The sequence below is a fragment of the Arvicanthis niloticus genome, chromosome 4 (assembly GCF_011762505.2).
Source record: "Arvicanthis niloticus isolate mArvNil1 chromosome 4, mArvNil1.pat.X, whole genome shotgun sequence".
Lineage (NCBI taxonomy): Eukaryota > Metazoa > Chordata > Mammalia > Rodentia > Muridae > Arvicanthis > Arvicanthis niloticus.
In genome coordinates, this window is record NC_047661.1 from 112,123,226 (window position 1) to 112,144,348 (window position 21,123).

At 42.2% G+C, this 21,123-nt stretch overlaps 1 protein-coding gene across 2 annotated transcripts in view; it reads right to left on the reverse strand.

Annotated features, from left to right (window-relative positions):
• The window catches only part of Nfkb1 (nuclear factor kappa B subunit 1), a 107,011-nt gene that overhangs the window by 39,650 nt on the left and 46,238 nt on the right, over nt 1–21,123 (reverse strand). For both annotated transcript variants that reach the window (XM_034500347.2, XM_076933279.1), the window contains one exon: nt 4,703–4,851. In XM_034500347.2, the coding sequence (XP_034356238.1) occupies nt 4,703–4,851 (149 nt within the window). The remainder of the gene's footprint in view (nt 1–4,702; nt 4,852–21,123) is intronic.

Here is a 21,123-nt window from a genome sequence, read left to right on the forward strand (position 1 = left end):
TCTTAGCCATAAAATAGGCAACAGTAAATTTAAAATGATACAAATTATATAAAATATCCTCTGACCACAATACAATTAGATATCAATAGCCAAAAGATACCCATGTATAAGAATGTATTTAATCAGATTTGGAAATGTAAGATTTCATTGTTGGTGCTGGGTTATGGGCACAATAGTGGCCCATTATGATATTCTTTTACTTCAAGAATGTTTGAAATTTTTACAACAAAATGTCAAAGAAAATGAGAGTAGAGTATTATTAGTATTACAAATATGAGTACATAAGGACTATACAGTGCTTTAGCCACTTTGGAAAAGGATTTGGCACGTTCTAGTAAATGCCATTTCCGTAGCCTGTGTCTTTGTCATTCTGTTCCTCAATATTTACCTGAGAGAAATGAAAACTTATGTTCACAAGCAAAGCACCTTATCTTCAATACCTGGAGAAAAACCAAATGGCCTTGAACAGATGAATGGATGACGAACTGCAGGCATCGGTACAATGCCATGCATGCCATAGTGACCAAAAGGAAGCAAGTACAGATAGATGGAGCAACAACATGGAGGGCCTCTGTGCACGGTGCTGAGGGAAGGCTTTAAAGGGCTCTGTGTTGTATGACTGTATGGTATGCAATTCTGAAAAGACAGAACCATAGTTAAAGAAAACCCATCTGTATCTGTGAAGACCTTTAGTGGAGTGGAGGTCAGGAGTTGTCTACAAAGAGGCAGTGGGAGATTCTGGGCTTAGGAACCACTGCATACTTAATGGGAGTAGCCATGTGATTATCAAAATTCACAGAAATGAACATTGGAGAGGAGGAGTATTGCAGCAATGACATTTTAAAAACAGAAAGGCCACACCCACTAATAAAAGGGCTGAAACCACGACCTTGCTTCTTCCTCTCATATTTACAACATGAGAGTCTTTAGATCAGCAACATCAGCTATCTTTTAGAATTTACTAAAAATCTGGAACTTGATCCAAACCTATGAAATCAGAGCTTTTCAAACAAACCCTTCAGTTAACTCTGAGGAATGCTGAGGCTGGAGAACCTGGCTTTACACTGCTCTGTGAAGCCACACTCTCTGGGATGGAGGCTGGAGTCAGTTTTATCTGAAGTGACCCAGGCTGACTTGGACCCGTAGCCACCAATAACTATGGTGCAGTAGGGCCAGATGTTTTCATCTTCATCATCATCTGAAAGCTGTTGCTGAAGTTCTGATGTGTCTAACACTGGGTTGGGGCTTACAAGCGGCCCTTTGGCCTTTGCTGTTTCTGGACTTAGACCTTAATTTCACAGGATTCAAAAGCAGCTATTGACTCTCAGTGTGCACACCAACTTGGAGTGGCACACCTCTAGCCTAAGTTCATATTTGGCCAATCTTCTCCAATCAGCGGCTCTTTGGTGGGCCAATGTTTAGCTACATAAAAATGACCAATCCCAATTAGTTTAGATCTGTAAAACAGTAATTTAATGTAGTTTTTCTACTGAGAAAGCCCAAAGGTTCACCTGTGTATTCTTTTATCTACATACCATCTAGAACAACAGTTTTCACCCTTCCTCATGCTGGGACCCTTTAATACAGTTCCTCATGTTGTGGTTACCTCCAACCATAAAATTATTCTCATTGCTACTTCATAACTGTGATTTTGGCATTGCTATCAATCCCAATATACATCTCTGTGTTTTTTCATGGTTACAGGCAAGCTTTGTGAAAGACCGTTTGATGCCCAAGGGGGCTGTGACCAACAGCTTGAGACCCTCTGATGTAGCGCTTACCAACTGCTATATGCTACACAAATGAGTTGGGAGGGGAAAGAAAAAGAACCTGTACATTTCTTTCAGCCCAGGTTGCCAGGAAACAAACAGGGTGTGGTGACTTTGGTGGACGCAGTCATCAGCAAAGTAGAAATGCACAGACATTTTCCACCAAACGAAACATTTCAGAGAACTAGAACGTTGCTGAAAAATATTAATATTCTAGGTCAAGATAAAATACCAAACAGGATTATTATTATTTTTTATTAAGAAAGACAGTGAAGTCTAAGAGGAGAGGAGACAAGAGGACCAATGAAAGCTAACTGAAGTTAATGACCCTATATTAAAGCAATCAAATCCATAGTCAAGCCCTAAGAGACTACAGTTCTAATACTGATAAAATACTTTGGAAAAATAGTAACTAAACTTATTGAGAATTCAAACAGAGAAGAAGGTGTGGAAGACACTGTAAACAAAGGGGATCCTTTTGGTTTTGATGTGTTCAAAGCTATGTGTCTTCTCAGCGTCATTTTTATATACTTGATATTTTGGATTGGTGCCTTGTTTGTGAATCTATATTCAGTCTATCCTGTATTATTTGGAAACATGTTATCTTGGTTCTATTTCTAGTATTGACAAGTCTTAGAAATACCTTTGGCTGCCTTCCTAAACTTCTTGCCTACAAGTCAGAACTAAATAAAATAACCGATGTCATACCATGGAAAGATAGTGACAAGTTTACTCACGCTATTTTATAACACTAGCTAATGTGGGCTGGTCTAGAGGGTTAATGACTCGGAGTGCCTGGAGATAGATAGTCTGTGTCTTTCTGATTTTATAAGGAAAGGAGTTCTTTAGAAAGCCATGCAACTTGCCCCCATTTCTGTTATGCACAGTGACAGGGCCAGAACAAGGGTTCTGACTTCTAGGCTGCTAGCAGGCTGCCTTTAGATCCAAGAGGAAAAGAAGAGAAAGTAAAAGATGTAGGTCTGTGCTAGAAACTCATAGACCCAGAGATGAAGGAAATGGTGTCTTTCGGGGGAATACCGTGAGCAGAATTCTCTTCTACAGTGAGAAATTCTTTGGTGAGAAAAGATACTGGGGCAATCCACTATCACCCAGGTGGCATCTCCTTGACGACATCTCTCAGTTTCCTAACTTTAGAAAATCCCACCCAGCTATGACTAGATCAAACCACAGGGAGCAAATTCAGGAATTAGATGTTGAAAATGTTTGCTTAATCAATGAATAACATACACTCTCAACCCTAGAGCTGCGTACCCAACTACACTAAAAGACACTGATGGACCTGCCTGCTCGGCTTATAGATACTGAATTAGCTCCACTGCTGCAGCCTAGGTGCCAGCATAAACAACCATTATGCATGCTAGACAAGCCCTCTACCACAGAGCAGCAGACACAGCCACCATTAGTTCCTTCTAAGTCGTGAAAGATTGTTAAACCCAACAGAGAAGCAACACTACGCAAGTTTTATAATAATAAATATTACTGATAGAAAAGTTCACATATAATTTCCTTAAGGAACATACAATTATAAGATGAATTAAACAAGACCAAAAGAACGTAAATGCTTCAAAGAGATTGGCTATGCTGCGGCAAGTCAGGAAACACACTAACTGATCAGATGTCTGAAACTAACAGTCACCCTGCATTTCAACCCTTGCAAGCTAGGCGGGAGCTGCGACAGACTGAGAAGCAGGGCATCCAGAGATGTTGAGACAAGCTGAAGCACATAAGAATCATTAGCTTCCTCCAATTCAGATCCCTTTCTCCCTGACATCGAAATCCACCAGAGTTTAGTGACTTAAAGGAAAGCTCCCTCTCTCTGGGATTTTCACACTTGCACATCTTCATCGTCAAAGAAATGCCTGGGAATTTGAAAGCTGAACCATCCAAGAGCTCAGAACTCGAACAACAGAGTCAAACTTCATCAAGCAATTCCTTTCTTTGCATAAAAAGCACACAGTAGCTGGGATCTTCACTGACACTACTTGATCTAAGATTAAAGAACTCTAAATGGTGTTGTACACAAATAAAGTCAACAAGAATGTATCTGCATGCAAGCACAGAGAGCACAGGTAGGGAATTTTTCTCAATTGCTTCTCTAACTCAGTTTTGAGCCAGGGTCATCCACTAGACCCAGTGTTTACTGACTGGCTTGGGAGCCCCGAGGATCTGCCCTTTCCATGCATCTAGGCATTGGGGTTCCTGGTACATCACGACACCTGGTTTTAGAGGGCACTGAGGCAGAATCTCTCCATATAGACCTGGCTGTCCTGGAATTCACTCTGTAGGCCAGGCTGGCCTCAAACTCACAGATGTTCCTGCCCCTGCCTCCTGAGTGCTGAGACTAAAGGTTGTACCACTGTGCCTTGCTTTTTTCTGTTTTTATTTTATTTATCAGTTTTTTTTTTACCCCCTGCTTTTCATGTGGGCGCTGGAGCTGAACTCAGGCCCTGAAGTTTGCACTGTAGATACTTCACCCGCGGACCCTTCTCCCAGCTCTTACTTTTTGATTTTAAAAAATATTTTAGTTAACTTTTTTACTTAAAAATGTTATTCTATTTTATTTGTGTGTGTGCACATACCTTTGCTGCATGTGGAGGTCAGAGGACAGATAATTAGTGGAAGTTGGTTCTCCTACCATGTGGGTTTCAGGAGTTGGACTCGGGATGTCAGGGTAGGTGGAAAGTGCACTTACCCACTGAGCCAACACCTCTACTGTTTAAGAATCTGGAAAGTAGGAGCTCTCTGTATTTGAGATGACTGGATGCTTACATCAGGTTTTGCTTTTTAAGTTACTACATTGTCTGCTGTTTAGAGTTTCAGGATAATGGAAATATAAAACCTTAGCACACTGAGTGTCTTTATGTTCCACGTCCTCCTGTTCCCGATGCTTCCATACCACACACCCCACTTACCCAACCACCATGTCCTTGGGTCCTGCTGTTACGGTGCATATGCCGTCCTCACAGTGTTTGCCCACCAGGCTGTGGGCATGCAGGTGGATGTTTTTTCCATTTGTGACCAACTGAACGATAACCTTTGCAGGCCCCACATAGTTGCAAATCTATATGAGAAGCACATTTCCAACAGTTAGTATATCTGACCTTACTGTAACATGGAACCAATCAGCACAAATATAACGTTTTTGCAGATGTATACATATTTGACTATAGCTCAACTTAAAAAATATATACAATGAACACATGACAGGATGGAAATAAATCAAAATGTTAGTGGGAGTTGCTTATATGTCCAGGAAACAAGCCATTGAAAACACAGTATGCCTCCTTAGATGTCACGTGGGTCCTTACGTAGGCCCTCCTTACTAACCAACTGTTATTAACTGTTATAACTGTTAGCTGTTCCCTCTCTAAAACCCTGTCATGATTTTTGGAGACAAAAACTGAGTAACCCATGCATGAGGAGGGAATGGGCAGCTGATTGAGTAAGAGAGATAAACAAAGAGTGTGTCCTAACTCCTTGCCATGTGATTAGGCCAGAAAGGTAATCTTGTTCAGGGACTTGGCTCTGAAGGCTGTTTTTAATGATTTAAGCCCATGGCTTGGCCCACATCACGTAATAGGACACCCAACTAGTCTTTAGTAGTTTTCTCTGCTATGGGCTCTGACACTCATACTGTATATGTTCAGGGCTTTTGTGAATTTCTTCAATAAAAAAAAGCAAACTTCTTGACTGGAAATTTGTAGGTTTCTCATTTGGTTGTTTAGCTCTTGTTTTGCAAAGTTAAGTTTTCCATGTGAGGTGATTATTTTATTTGTGTATTTTTAGCATGACGAGAGCAGTAATGGACAAGACAGAACAGAAGAGATGACAAAATCTTTCTTGTCTAGTTGACCATCCTGCCTTCTATAGTATAGAACTTTTTTATTCTAAGAAGGCCCAACATAAAATCACAGCATGAAAAGTTCAGAGGCTTCATTTTCCTCCTTCTGAATTCTATTAGGTCAGAACCTGCCATAAATCCCACTTACGGTTAGATATGCATGAAGTGCATTGTCTCTCTGGATAAATGTAACTGTGAGCATGAAGAGGCTGCATCTGCTAATGAAGCTTCTTCATTAAAGACACACAGCCTTCCTCAGCCAGCTCACGTTGAATATCATCACTATCCACTGGATCCAGACTCCACTGAGACAGGGCTATACAGACTTTTTTCTCATTATGGATTTTCCCCCCAATGTAACCTTTGATTGTCAGAGCTGAAATGCTGATAACTGCTGGTGTTATGCCCCAGAGAGTATGGAGAAAAGATACCACAGCCCTGAACAATGGCCTCCCTTCTGGTCAGGTAGGCAGCTGCCCTAGACTCCTCAAGGAGGCCTGCTTGTCTGAGCACTGATGCAACATTTTAATGGGTTGCTTCTGAACCCACCCCAAAACTCATGAGATGTTTTGAGCCTCGAAACTTAATCCAGTTATGTGTCTGGCGTGGATCTTTAGGAGGTAAAGTCAAATGAGCCAGCCCCTCATCTATGGGGCTATGAGTCATACAAAGAGGAAGAGATACTCAAGCCAAGATGGCCTCTCTTGTTATGTAATTTCCTGTCTTGTCCTGGGCTGCAGACTTCCCATCAGATGGGGCTGCCCAACCTGCAGCCTTGCGGGCTTCATACCACGGGCCAAGCAAACTTGAATTCTGTGTAAATTACTTAGCAGCCATCACAACATAAAATGGACCAGAGCATACTTCTTCCAGAGGGTCCAGGCCATCAGCAAGACTGCCTTCCCATAGTTACAGGGTGACCTAATTCAGAGGAAGGTTTTGCACTAGCTTTAACCTTGACTATCCCAAAGCACAAACTACTTTCTTAGGCACAGAACTTAAAACGCTCTCTGATATTAAAATGAAGCGAATTTGGCAAGCCATCTTTCTCCACAGGCCAAACACCTTCCCATCTCAACATAGGACAAGGAATATAGAGTTCTGGTCTTGTTCCAAGGTTGATGCTCTTCCTACGTCGTCCCTGAACTGCTGATCCCAGCTCTGGATGATCCCATCAGTCTGCTAATGATCAGCAGAGGCACCAGGTCAAATGATTTTACTTCTCTCTGACAGTGTGCACAGAAAGGCTCAAGGAAGTGCTTCACTTGGGTGAAGTCAGGCAGGCTTTGCACTTAAGCAGAAAGACCTCAGTGAAGAAGGCCAGTTACTTTGGAATCCTAGCCTTCCGAAGCTAGGGTGACAGGGTAGTTAGTCACTGGCATTGACGGAAAGAGGTGGGAGGTGCATTCAAAGAGCACTCACTTGTTTTTCTTACTACTGTCTTCATGGTTGAAGGGTGGCAAGAATGAGGAACTGGGACAACTCTGAGGTGAGGGACCTGAAAGATCTGCCAGTGACTAATGTGTTGTTTGATCCATCTGAAAGAGTGCAAGTCAGGATGGCAGCATTTGGTTTTTACACAGACCACAGAATGAAAACAGGGAGGTCCCTGGGCTTTCTGTACTTTCCAAGATGCTATCTGACTGAGAAAAAGCCTGAAGGGTGGGGATGGCTGTATGGTACAGTCGAACCTTGACAATGATTTCTTGGGGGAACTATCCTCTATCATGCCATAGAGGTCAAGAGGTATTCAATATCAATTTAGAAATTTATTTTGGGAAGGGAATGGAAGTATTAAGCCTCCAAAGAACAGTCTCTTGAAGATAAGGTTTACAGAGGGCAACTGTGTCTGTTAGGAAGCATAAGCACTGAAGCACAGGTAAGAAGGCAAGGCGCCACCCTGCATGGTCAACTGCTCAGAACAGTAAGAGTACGGACTTCAGAGACAGGCCAGGCTGGCTGGGGGCGAGGGGCAGTTCCACACTGTGTGACCTTGCTTGGTCTCTTCATCTGTTCAGTGAGACAGTAATGTTCAAGGAGCTGTGGGGAGGAATTTATACATTCAAGCACACGAAGTCTTCACAGCAGTGTTCAACAGAGGAGAGGACAACCCTCAAGGGCTACTCAGTCATTGCGTTCAGACACTCCCTCACTTAGAAGGCCTTGAGTAATACACCTGCCCAAGATGACGTTTAATAGGTTCGTTTGAAGCGAGTGGCTGGAAAATACTTGGCCCACTTCTATTCCAAGGGGAAGGTTTTTCTACACTGCAGTGTTTTGTTTGTCTTATATAAAAATATTTATTTTCTTTCTTTTGCTGTGTTTTATTTTTCTACAAAATACTATGTTATTCTAATGTCAGCTGCCATTCTTGGGGACAATCAGACTTCCTTGGCCTTCCCTGATGAAGGAAAACTCTTCTAGAATTCTGGGTTCATAGGTCAGAGCTACTTCTGGAATAAGAACGATAAGTCATGGGCTCAGGCATGGCCCTCTTAGTCAGCTACAAACCTTTACCTTAGACAGGCCTGACCTACTGTGGAAAAGCACATGCGGCTTCTTCAAAGGGGTTACAAGAGGTAAGTTGTCTAGAACTTTCTCAGGATCAGGAGTTTCAAAAGTCAGTCTGCTCTCTGAGTAAATTTGGCTAAAGTACTTTGACAGAAAGCAGAAGCAGCATAAATGTAAGGCGTCACAGCTAAAATCATTCTTTTCTGCTGATTTTTCTTTCAAATGTCCTCAGGGTTCTAACAGGACCCAGCTCTGCTTGTGAACCCAACTTTGCTCTTTACCACAGCAGGTCATGGTTAGGTTAAGATCTCTTAAAGTCAGGCTCAAATCCCCCAGCTGCTGGGGAGTGACGCGTGTCAGCTTCTTCACCTTTAAAATCAAATTAATGGCGCAGTATCACAGGACTGTTTTAAGATTAAATGAGTTAAGACAACACTTGGTTCCTGATGGTATCAACAATCCTAGATATAAACTATCTCTTATTTAACCCATTATTTCACTGAGAACTAAAGTTCACCAGTTGATTTTGTACATCTCTGTTAAGCCCCCTTCTAATTGCTCTACAGTGTAGAAGGTCAGAGAGTGTGGGCTACACCTTGTTCAGAACAAGCCTGATTCCTTTCTCTCATGGAATTAAACAGCTGGGCAGACACTAATCAGATAACTTCAACAATACACATAAAATCTAACTGGAGAACTGATCAATGGAATTTCTAATAGTGTCTGATATGGTTGGGAAGTGAGAGAGAGCTTCAATGTGACTAACAGGGCCTGAGATTTGAAGGTGGAATTGAGCAGACTAAGAAAGGGGCAGGTGGAGGATGAGGTGGCTTGTCAGGCATTCTTGGCAGGTGGAGTGCATGCTCGCATGGTGCTCTCAGTCCTGAACCCCATCTTTGCTCATTAACACTGCACAGGAGTTCCTTCAAGCTGTACCAATAGCCAGTGTCTCTTCTGTTTCCCACTGAAAATGGTATCCATTCTTTAAATGAGAAGACCTAAGCCTATCTTCATGACTCCTTCACTATGTCAGTCTATCATGGCTCCACTGCTGTCACCTTTTCAAGAATGGCTGGAGGATGTAGGGTAGAAAAATGATATGTAACTGGCTAGTGAGGGTTAATAATGTCTTACTTTTCATGCTTGTTAATGTCCCAGAGCATGTGTTCATCCATTTCTATGTGTATGTTCTACTTCTACAGAAGAGGAGGTAGAAATCCACACAATAGCCATGTGGGGTCAGTAATGGCACCCCATTCCACTGGGGGAAAGAACCAGTATTGTGTAAGCTGAAGTAACGTGCATGGCCTGGTTCCTATGATTTGTGGTAAGGTGATGGTGCCCTAAACACTGGTCTGCCACCGCCTCCCCCAAAGCCTATTCACATTTCCATGGCACCATGTCACCACTTGGCTTAGTTATTTTTCTCTGTCTAACTGGCTTTAGTGTGCTATGGCTCTATTTTGCCCATCTGAGCATAGGTACAGATAGAGAAACACCTGCTTGTCTGTTGGCACTGGTGAGGTGGATTGTGAGAAAGGCCTCATGCCAGGTAAGAGAAGGAACAAGAGTTCCCTTGTCTTCCTGAAAGTCTTTTCCATTTATAGAAAAAAAAAATGCTATGGTTATCATTAAACCATGTCACTTACTCTTCTCCAGTCAAGTCAAATTATAAAGAAGGAGGGAGCAAGGCAGGGAGATGAAATAGTATATTATTTTAATGATGTATGTCCTCTCAAGGATGACAGGGAGTTGGCTTACTGTTTTCTATTAGTTATTTGTGCAACCAGGAAGCATAGATCAAGCTTGCTAAACGAGATTACAGCTAACAGCATAGAAAGTACTCATGACATTGGTTTTGTCTTGCTAAGACAGGGATGCTGAGTTGATCTAATCCAGGAACAAATCCCAGCTCTGCAATCTTACATGAACCAATAACCTCTGAGCCTCATGCTTCATGTCTACATTTGCTGACAGCTTACCGTGACTCCCGCATGGTGCCTGGCACCACAGAGCCTTTTCCCCTTCCCTCTTATCTATGGAGATCATCTGGGTCTTCTGATGACCCTGAGATAGGCAGAGTTGGCACTAGTACCCTATCTTGCAGATAAGAAGACAAGTTTAGACAGACTGAGCAAGTGATGTAACCTGAGAGACAGCCAAGATGCAGAACATTATGGAGTTCATTCTTAGCCCTCTGAATATTGGTGTGGTGTTGCAAAGCAGGGGACAGGATACATGAAAACCTCTTTAATTCCCTCACTACTGATGGCACACTTATTCCTTCAGCAGCGTCCATGGATTTGCACTATTCCTGAAACTCACTACTAGTGTGATCAACAGCTCAACAGCACAGGTAGCTCAAGAGTCAGGCTCCAACTACAATGGCAAACCACCACCCAGAAAGGAGGGTTCCATCCAGAGCAGGCGAATATAACCTCTGTCTACACCCCTACTCTAAAGTGGGTAACACCTCTACCTGTATGTACCCCTGCTCTGAAAGAGGGTAACACCTCTACCTGCCTACACCCCTGCTCTGCAAGTTTCATCTCATCATACCTGGGCTTTTTTGTTGTTGTTGTTTCCTTTTAATTTTAAAATTTATCACATGCTAATAAGTATGTAGAGGTCAAGCTCCGCTCAGTACCTCAGGTACAATTAGGTCTCAATGCTTTGGTAACATGTGACAAATCCTCACCTTTGTGTGGCTTAATAATCTATGATTGCAAAAGAATATAGGAATGCAGCTTGTAATTCGTAGATGGACGGTGTTAGAAATACTCACTTCTGTCAGCCCTTTGTCAGTTGGGTACATTTTTAATAGAAAATGAAGTATGAAGCGGTGCTCCCTGGTGCTGCTTCCTTTCTGTCACTTTACTCATTTTACTATACTATTTGTCTTCTCAATTCTTCTTTTAAAGAAATTAGAAAATAAATAAAATCAAGCCAGATCTTCAAATGAAACCCCAAATAACCACTTCTTAGCATCCCAGGCTATCCCCTGGCTTCCTGCCTGCCTGCCCCCCTCAGGACCTGTTCTGAGGGGTTTTGTTCAAGTCAGGACATGCTAAGTCATCATTCCTCTGCTCAAAATTCCAAAAAAGAAAATGGTTGGAAGTGGGTGGTTAGCACGGGGGCTCACCACACAGTTGTGTGAATACATGATCACAGTTTCCCATGTTAGAGAACAGAAGTAAATAAAACATTCTAATGTCTCTATTCGTACAAGCCTTTACAGCAGCTGAGGGAGCCTCAGGGAATGGGGGATCTGATTCCACCTTGAGTCTTGTATTTCCAATGCATCTATAGCAGACTCTGCTGTTCCAGAACTTGCCAGGTGAGTTTCCACCAGAGAGCTTTTGGATTTGTGTGCTCTGCTCCAAAGCAGACACTGCTCCAAGCAGACATTGCTCCAGGATGTCTGCTGTTCTCTGTCCACCTCCAGGCAGTGCACAACTCCCTTTTCAGCCAAGTGTTCTTAGTATCTTCCTCCGCCTAAGCTCTTACCACCCCACCTGCTGCTCTTTGCCCTGCTTCATCTTTTCTCTGTATGTTAATAGCTGTTAAATATGTAATATGTCCCCTGTATCAATAATGTCCTATCTTCTACATGAGAACAGGAGAACTTTAAGAGCAGAAGCATCTTTCATTTGTCCTTTCTAGTCTCTGTGCCCAAAATAATTCCTGTTACTTTATCTTGTTACCTTGTGCATATCTAACAACTAAGACAGGGCTAAATGTTATTTAGTGAAGACAAATAACTAAAATGTAAACAGCTGTATTAGGTGGAAAGAAATTAAAGTGATATATGCACTTTCTTTTGCCTTTAAAGATGCTTGGATCCTAATACAACCTCTCAACAAGCTATCTGAGTTAGAATGTGATTATTAAATACCAGAGTACAGCATGAGCTTAAGTGTGTGTCTAGCTGGAACCCTGGTCTTGTCACTAGACAGAACTGATACTGAAACCTCCATAGGAATCTCTGCAGCTGTGGAAACTGACTCCAGTCATCACCACCAGAATGTCAAGTCAAGCCAACAGCTCGCCTGGTGAAGTCAGATCCCTCTTTCCCTCCCTCCCATCTCCAGTTGGCTGCTGGCCCGAGGCCTCCTGTCTCCTACACCTGCCTCACATGGTTTTCTGCCCATTTATCTTTACTCCTGTCAGACTTGCAGGGTCCACAGTTTTGTTCCACCCCAATTTCTCAGCTTCACAATTCCTCACATAGAGCAGCAGTTCTCACCCTATGGTGGAGACTCTTTGGGGGCTGAACCACCCTTCCACAGGGTCACCTAAGACCATCCTGCTATCAGATAGTTACATTATGATTCATAACAGTAGCAAAATTACAGTAATGAATAGCAACAAAAATGAGTTTATGGTTGAGGGTCAGCACAGCATGAGGAACTGTATTAAAGGGTCGCAGCATTAGGAAGGTTGAGAACCAGTGTATTAGAGGATCCTTCTCTGACGGACAGATGTATCTCCCTCAAAGATCTCAGGACCTGAAACTAGTGGGTCCTCTTACCGTAAGGACACAGGTGTTGTGGTCAGACAGACTAGCTCTGCATCCTAGACCCTCCATTACCAGCTGATATCAGGCCCTGGGAAAGTTACTTAATTTTTGACTTCGTATGAAAAACGTGAATATGAAAACATACTCTCTGAGTTTTCACAAGGATTAAGAAGAGATAATTTAAATTGCTCAGAACAGTTCTTGATGCAGAATAATTCTTTTTTATCTCTTCTTGCCCTCACAGATAATCTGCTGCTGAGATTTCCTGTGATCTAATGAGAATCCTCCATGACGTCCTCCACAAATGTCTCTCCTTTCTGTTACTGATGCTCAAGGCTTGTTCTTGTCACTAATTCAAAGAGCTGTGACTCTTCCTTTTCTCCAGGAAAACTGGTCTTGTTTTACCCACAATATTTATTCTAGAGCCCCTGAATTACTCTCCACTCCGACAGGGCATCTAAATGATCCTTCCCCTTAGCTATCCTCATAGTTCCTTCTCTTCCTCATTCTAAAAATAGCAGCCTTTTCTTGATGATGGTAAGTAAAGGCTATCATTTATTCAAACACATGACGTCAGGTGCTATTCCAAGAAAACAGGATTGGTTTTGGGAGGAGGCATTGTTTGTTTGTTTCATTTGATGTTTTTTTTCTAAGTCTGTGAGAAAGGTTCTTAAAAGACTCTACTCACTCTTGCTTGAATTCCATTTTCTGTCTCTACACCAATTGTTCAAGAACAACTCTAGATGCCATGGAGAACCAGCTTCTCAAATAGAAGTCTTCTGAAAATTAGGTAATTCTACTAGTCTTCAAATAAAAGTTGCTTAAAGGTTGTGACTGACATCATGTTTCCAAACCCACTATGACAGTCCCTGATATGGTGGTCCCTCTGACCTCCCTTCTCCCCCACCACCAGCTGCTTGGCTAAGCTCCCCTTCCCAAGGAGCAGTCTCTCAAGCACTGGTCCATAATTCTTAGTCTCTAGTCTCTTTCTGGAAGTCATCATATCACTTTGATATTCATCCACAATATAGAGTTGAATTATCTATTCCGTATGATACTAAATTAAAGTCTACAGGCTGGACACATGGCTTATGGGTTAAGAGCCCAACCTGCTCTTGCAGAGGCTCTGAATTTGGTTCTTTGTCAACCGTTGTTTTTGAGAGGCTCCCAACCACCTGTTAATTCCAGCACCACTGTGATCTGATACCTCTGGGTCTCCTTGGGCATCTGTACTCATGTGCACGTGCACTCTCTCTCTCTTAAAAAAAGTAAACAAACACCACCCCCCAAATAATCCAATGTTCTCATCTCCCCATGAGCATGTGTGACATTTCTAGTCCTTAGCAGGAAGCCCTTCTGTTCACAACAGTTTATCACTCGATGTGCCCAAGGTTGAACTAATTACCTTCCTTCCTAAACCTATCTTTGCCTCCTGTTAAACAGAGCAACTGTACCGAACCCTTCCTAGCGTGTGGGAGTACTCTGCCACTTAACTGCCAAATTTCAGAGCAAGGGCACTTCCCCCGTCTCCCCCTTTCCCTCCCCCTGTGCTCAGCCCTTTCCTCTGGTCTCACTGCCTTAACTTATCCATCTTAGCTTGAATTCTAACTCAAAAGGAATCACAACCTTCCTCCAGCTGCTGACCCCTAGGTCTTTCCATCCCCAGACCCCTTTGCAGACAGCTACTAGGTTCATGCTGAAGCACAGGGATACATGGTGTGCATTAACACTAAATTAAACCTTCTATGGCTGACCCATTTTCTTACAAACAAAACAGTCTATCTTTTTGCACAATTATTGAGGCCACTCTTATACAGGCTATAGCCAGTATAGAGCAGTAAGCACAGTACTCAAGGGAACCTCACTACATTTTAGAGATGTGGAACCAGTACCTTCTGAATATGTGCTGTTCAAAGATTTGGGGGATGAATAAAGCAGGAGGGAGTTGACAGCAATAACCCGCTCCCAGTAGCCTGAGGGAAGGAGGAGGACAACAGGTCCCTGGGACCTCTGACTGAGAACTGCTGCAAGGGTCTCTGCTAGGCAGGCTTGCCTCGGTGATCTGTTTCTGGTACCCAGAGAGTGCTAGCAAAGGTGAGCGCATGAAGCCACGCAGCTTGTGAAACTACTACCATCTCCTTGGCTGGAAACTGAAATTAGAAACACTAACTCGACACTGGAATTTCTAAGAGAATTTTTTGGAAACTCTAGTATTCCCTTAGGCTGTTCCACTTATAAAAATAAATGAGTTCTCACTGATGGAGAGGCTAGCAGCAAAAAAGCTCAAGCATCTTCAAGTCTCTTAATTAAACCCTGGGAAACAGCATCCTGACTGTGTGCTAGGGCCTGGCCAAGGTGGCAGGCTGGGTGGGACATGGTCTGGACTGGTTCTACATAAAAGAGAAGTGAGACTGGGTGGAGGGCAAGCTCCTCACAAGTCACCATCAGCAAACCCCACCAGGGCAGCACAGGACTTCCCACAGTCCAGAGACAAGGACCATTCTCACACTAGGAACTGCTCCAGCTTCACACTAGGAACTGGCCCTGGCTTCACACTAGGAACTGCTCCAGCTTCACACTAGGACTGCCCCGGCTTCACACTAGGAACTGCCCCAGCTTCACAGTAGGAACTGCCCCAGCTTCACACTAGGAACTGCCCCAGCTTCACACTAGAGCCACCCTAGCTCTGTAGCATTCCTTTATGTTTCTAAGTCAAGGAAAAAATGTCTACGATTTTAGCTGTGATTTCAGGTTTGAGGAAAATAACAGGGATGTTCATAACAAGTCTGAATTGTCATTCTCAAACGTACAGAATGCTAAGAAATTTCTGTTTTGGTATAAAGGGAGAATGATCCTGTCTATACCAAATGCATTTTGTATTTTGTGTCAGGCAGATCTTATCAAAGCTTATGTTTATCAAAAATATTTATGTCCCCCATATTTCTCTCTCCTCTCTCTCCTCTCTCTCTCTCTCTCTCTCTCTCTCTCTCTCTCTCTCTCTCTCTCTCACACACACACACACACACACACACACACACCACATTCATGTATGAGTACAAAATTATAGAACATTTTAATTTGTTTGGGGTAAAAAAACTATATATATATTTAAAGGTCTGGCTTGGAGTTACAAATTTTCAGATAACATTTTGATTATTTTTAGTCCTCTGTAGATGGTCAGAGTTTTAGTCTTTAGCTACTGCTATAAGTTTGTTTGAATCACTAACCGCTTTGGTCTCCTAATGCTTTCTTTGCAAAATGTCTAGTCCTAGCCCACAGCTAACACAGCTTCCAGCTCTAAAATGCTATGGTCCCCTAAAATATATATGTAAGACATATAGGACAATGGTCAACAATCACAAATCCAAAATGAAAGAAAAAAAAAAAGATCGGACATCACAGAATTTGAGTTGTAAAGAACCTTATCAAGTAAATTTAGCTTTAAAATTGTGAGCATTTAAAATACATTTAACCACAATTACAAACTGAGAAAACATACAATCAACACTCAAATTACCTGTTGCAAGGGGGCCTCTGATAGCATGGAAAATCAAAATTTAGAGACAAAATAAAACCTTCATGTTAGGCAATGATATCAACTTTTTCCCATCAAGGCTGAGACTGGGTACTCAACAAGGTCCTTTTCAGTGACTCCAGTGAAGGGGGTCTCGGTACAGATAAGAAAGAAACTATTTGTTCTAGGGATGTCAACGAGGCCTTGGTTATGGGGCTAGGGGACAAAGCAGGCAAAGGAAGAGATAATTAGCTATTTTGAGCAAAGTTTTAAAAAGTTGTGTAAACTTCAAAACTAAGTAATCTAAATCGCATGTTAGGTTAAACAAGTCCAGAATCCCTGTCTGGAAATAGATGTGAATAATATAAAATTTCTAGCATAATCTTAAAATGACAGTTTAAAATTATATATATATAATATATATAATTTATATAATTTATATATTATATATATATATATATAAAATATATAAATTGTTTTCCCTGAATATATGTGAACCACGTGTGTGCAGGTGCTTGCAGAGGCCAGAAGAGGGCGTCAGGTCTCCTGGAACTGGAACAACAGATGCCTGTGAGCTGCCCTGCGGGTGCTGGGAGCTAAACCTGAGTCTTTTACAACAGCAGAGAAGAGCTTAGTCAATGAGCCATCTCTCCAGAATTCCCTTAAAATGATTTTGATCTTAATTTAGGATAATCAGGAATATTTTTGATTCTGTGATGTCCAAATTGATTTGGGATTAATATCACTGATTTATTTCTTCTTAGAAGCACATAATTACTCTTTGAGTATATATTTCTTAATTTTCAAAAGATTTTTTATTTTAAATTATGTATATACACGTGACTATCTATGAGCATGTGTGCATGAGTGCAGGTGCCCACAGAGGCTGGAACAGTGTGTTGGATCCCCTGGAGCTGGAGATGCAGGCAGCTGTGAGCTGCCCGATGTGCGTGCTTAGAACTGAACCTGGGTCTTCTGCACAAGTACGTGCTCTTAACTGCTGAGCCGTATCTCCAGCTCTTGTTTATGTGTTTTCATGTTTAGAAAACAGATTCTATCTACAGACGTCCACTGCAGAGAAGCAATCAGGCTTTAACTGACTGGCAGGACTCATTCTGACTTTGATCAGTATCGTGGTAAATACAGCTGCTCTACAAGGGTCTATGGGCCACTCTGGGAAGGAGGAAAGTCAGAGGAAAGTACACAAGACAAAGAACACTTCAGCTCTTCTCCTGCAGTTTCCTGTGGAAAACCCCTACTAAATAAAGAGAATTACCAGTGAGTAGACCTGGGAAATTTTGTCTTACTTCTTGCTGACACTTCATTGGTCACATTACGCCCCCAGACAGGAGCATGGCAGAAGAGAAATCACAATCTTCGTGTCAGACTGAGGTTAACCAAAACAGTGTGCTGTCCACATAGCATGATGTAAACCAAGGTAGGGAAGGGGGAAACACCAAAACTTCTACTGATTTCTAGGATAACGTCAGCAAGTTGTTTGAAAATCTGTTATCATTCTGTATCTGGTCTTTCAAGACCAAACCAAACCCTACCCTTTCAAGTTGTGACTAAATTGTTTGGCCTGTGTCAACAAACTGACATAGTGTAAAAACTAAGTCATGCACTTTGATCCTTGGAGAAAATGGCCAGCAAGTCACTGGCATCTATTGCTTTTTCTTATCTATCGTAAAATTATAACTTCCTTGTATAATCTTGATCAGCCATTGTTCAAAGCTATGCTTTATTAAGCAAAACTCTGTCTAAAGTCATATAAAACAGGGAGTGGGAGCTGGAGACTCCCTAGCTGTAAACCTGAAGGTGCTCAGCTTCCCTTTCTTTCTCTACAGTCTTTCAGGTTCTTTCAGAGCAGTGACAACAAATTCACTGTCCTGTGGCAGCTGTGATTCCCATGAAGCTGGCGTCTTCTGGGACTTTACCTCCTTCTTTCCACTGTCTTGTAATGACAGGGCCCATTCCATCCTTTCTTATAATAGCTATTCAAATACTGAGAATAACCAAGACCATCCTGTAAGGCATTCCCATGTGAGAAAGACTTGAGCGTAGTCATATGACCATTCTGATCTGGACCCACTCACAGCCGATTTCTACACTCTACCCACCAGGCTGCACATATCTGCTGTGACCTTTCTACAGGGTGACCATGAGACCATTGCCTCTTGGCTCTTGTATCTGTATTTCCATTAATGCTGCCTAGTGAGAAGTGACTTCTTCAGCAGCTGCAGGTCTTGCTGGCTCTTGTTGAGCACATCCACTCTACTCTCTCTGTATGCACTGCTGCTGAGTCACCCCTCTGCCCCATGCTTGTTCGAATTCATTAGTTTTCTGGATGTGTGTGTCTCTGTTCAACATCAAGGCTTAAGAATTTGGCACTTTGCTGAGTTTTCAAGATTAATTTGAATTTAAAGTATTTGTTATCTATCACTTCTTGTCAAAAAAAACTGATAAGAACCATAAAGATGTTAAGGCTGAGACTTGTTAAAATAGTTAGGAACAATCCCTGGGGCTGATCATTGGCTCTGTCTCTCCAGGATGACATCACTAGCTTGGGAGATTCTGTTATCTCTGAAGGGCCAGAGCAGGGACCTCCAGTCTCTCTCCACCATCTCACTAACCCAGAAGCCTTATCACAGAAGGTGGAGAGGCATACACAGTGTGACAGGCCTACCTCTCTAACAGTAAAGCACATGCATTTTGAAGAGGCCACCTTTCAAACAGTAAGTCATGTGCATTGTGAAGGGGACACCTCTCTGACATCCAGTGTGAAAATCGCATAAGTCACTGTGACCCTGGCATTCCACCATCAGAAATGGGGAGTGACTACACAAGTAGGAGTGCTTTCAGGGAAGGACTCCACCCACTTCAGGCACACACACACATGCGCACATGCACCTCACTGTAGAGCATCCTCCCATAATTCCCAGGAAACACCCCAATTTCATCTCATAGATGTCTACAGCTTGCTACTCTCTGACTTTGGGGCAGAGGAACAATCTCATTCATGTGTGTGACCACAGAGCCAGTACCAAGCCTGGCAAGAGAACTATATATGTATGTACTCCATGAATGTGAGGAAGGCCAAGAGGGCTCCAAAGTAGAAATAGAGCACCCATGAGACAGTGTGAGCTTCCTGGGTTCAGGTTTTAGAATAGCCATTCTAGAATTGTTTGTCTCACTCTCTGTCAAGACTCTGATTAAAAAAAATAATAAAACAAACTAACTTTACAATAATTCCCAAAGGGTTTAGTTTATCTCACACAAATGGACAGCAATTGAGGCTGATACATGCCACCATTCAAAAATAAAACAAAATCAGTAGGAATAGGAACACTCTCAAGAATCAATATAAACAAAATATTCTAACCCTATAGTTTAATGGTAATGTAGTTTCCTAGAAGGAAAAATGTAGTCAAAGAAAATACTATTCTGCTTGATTAGTCCCTGCTGAATTTTGGTTAAAGAAATAAAAAGAAAACTTGACCTTTGTTAAGTTGCTAGGGCTGGTACTGACATAGTAACCCTGAAACCATATGCTCTCCCTCTGTGTTTAGAAGTATTATGGGACCAATCAACTAAGTAGGTATTTCTAGTATTATTAGCAATGAGGCTTTGGATTTTATTGGGAAAAGGGAGATACAAACATAGGAGAGGGGAGAGAAGAAGAGCTTGTGATATTGGGCAACAATTTGATGTATGAATAAGCTCTGAACTCAAGACTGAAAAAACAAGTCAATGATGGAGCCTAAGGAAAATGTAGAAAAAGTGACTCTGCTAAGAGGAATCAGGCTTATTGGACAGATGAGCCATTTGAAGACAGAGCAAGATGATGGACAGAGGATGAACCTATAACATGTCAGGAGTGTGAACATGGAGGAGCCATGTCTAATGGACATGAGGGCTGGCATGTGACACTTCTGCTCGTTGGTGATGACAATTCAAACATCAAGTAAATAATGGCAGGGATGGTGTATGGCTCCCAAACTTGTACTCAGTGAACACACTTAGGACCAAGCACACCTTAGGCTTCAGGGATTTTCAATTTCTGAATATTTGTATAAACTTTACAGTTGGTTCATTTCTAAAATTCTGAACTCCCACCTTACTTGGGACTGGGTCTGTTTGTCTGTCCCTGTCTCCCCCTCTCTCCTCTCAACCCGTACTACATATAAAGCTAGCTGCCCAGTGAATTTCCAGGGAGTATGCTGTGCCTACCTCCCATTTCTGCGAAGGAGAGTGGGATTACAGAGTCTTGCACTACTGTACTGCATCGAACTGTCATGTGGGTTCTGGGGATTCAAACTCAGCTCTTCCTGCTTGTGTGACAAGTACTTTACCCACTGAGCCATTTGTTTGCCCCTGGCTCTTTCAGAGCATTTTTGGTTTTGTGTTTTAAGATTAGAAATATTTAAACTATTCCAAAATATTTTTAATGAGTATAAAAAAGAGAAAACTACTTTGAAAAGTACAAAAAGATAAATGCCAACTAACAAAAATTGATAGAAACAGAAAACCATAAATTTGTAATCAATTAGTAGTACCTGATTGAGACAAGAATCACCCATGCATATGGCACCCATTAGGAAGCAGATGGTTTATACCAGGGCTCAAGGGGTGGAGTTGGCAATGAGCAAATAAGTAGTTTGAAGATATAGCCAGTAGGTTAGACTATAAATGGCGCTCAAGGAGAGAAGAGTCAAGAATAATAACTACTAGACCTCTGGTCTGAGAAACTGGGGGATATATTACCACTTTCTAAGAGTGGGCAACTTCAAGTAGGGAATTAAGAATTTAACTTTGATTAGAGAGAAGACTGAAGGAGCAGAAAGGGTTTGTGGCCCCATGAGGAGAGTAACAACACCAACCAACCAGAGCTCCCCAGGGTATAAACCACCAGACTGGGAGCACATAGGGAGGGACCCATGACTCCATT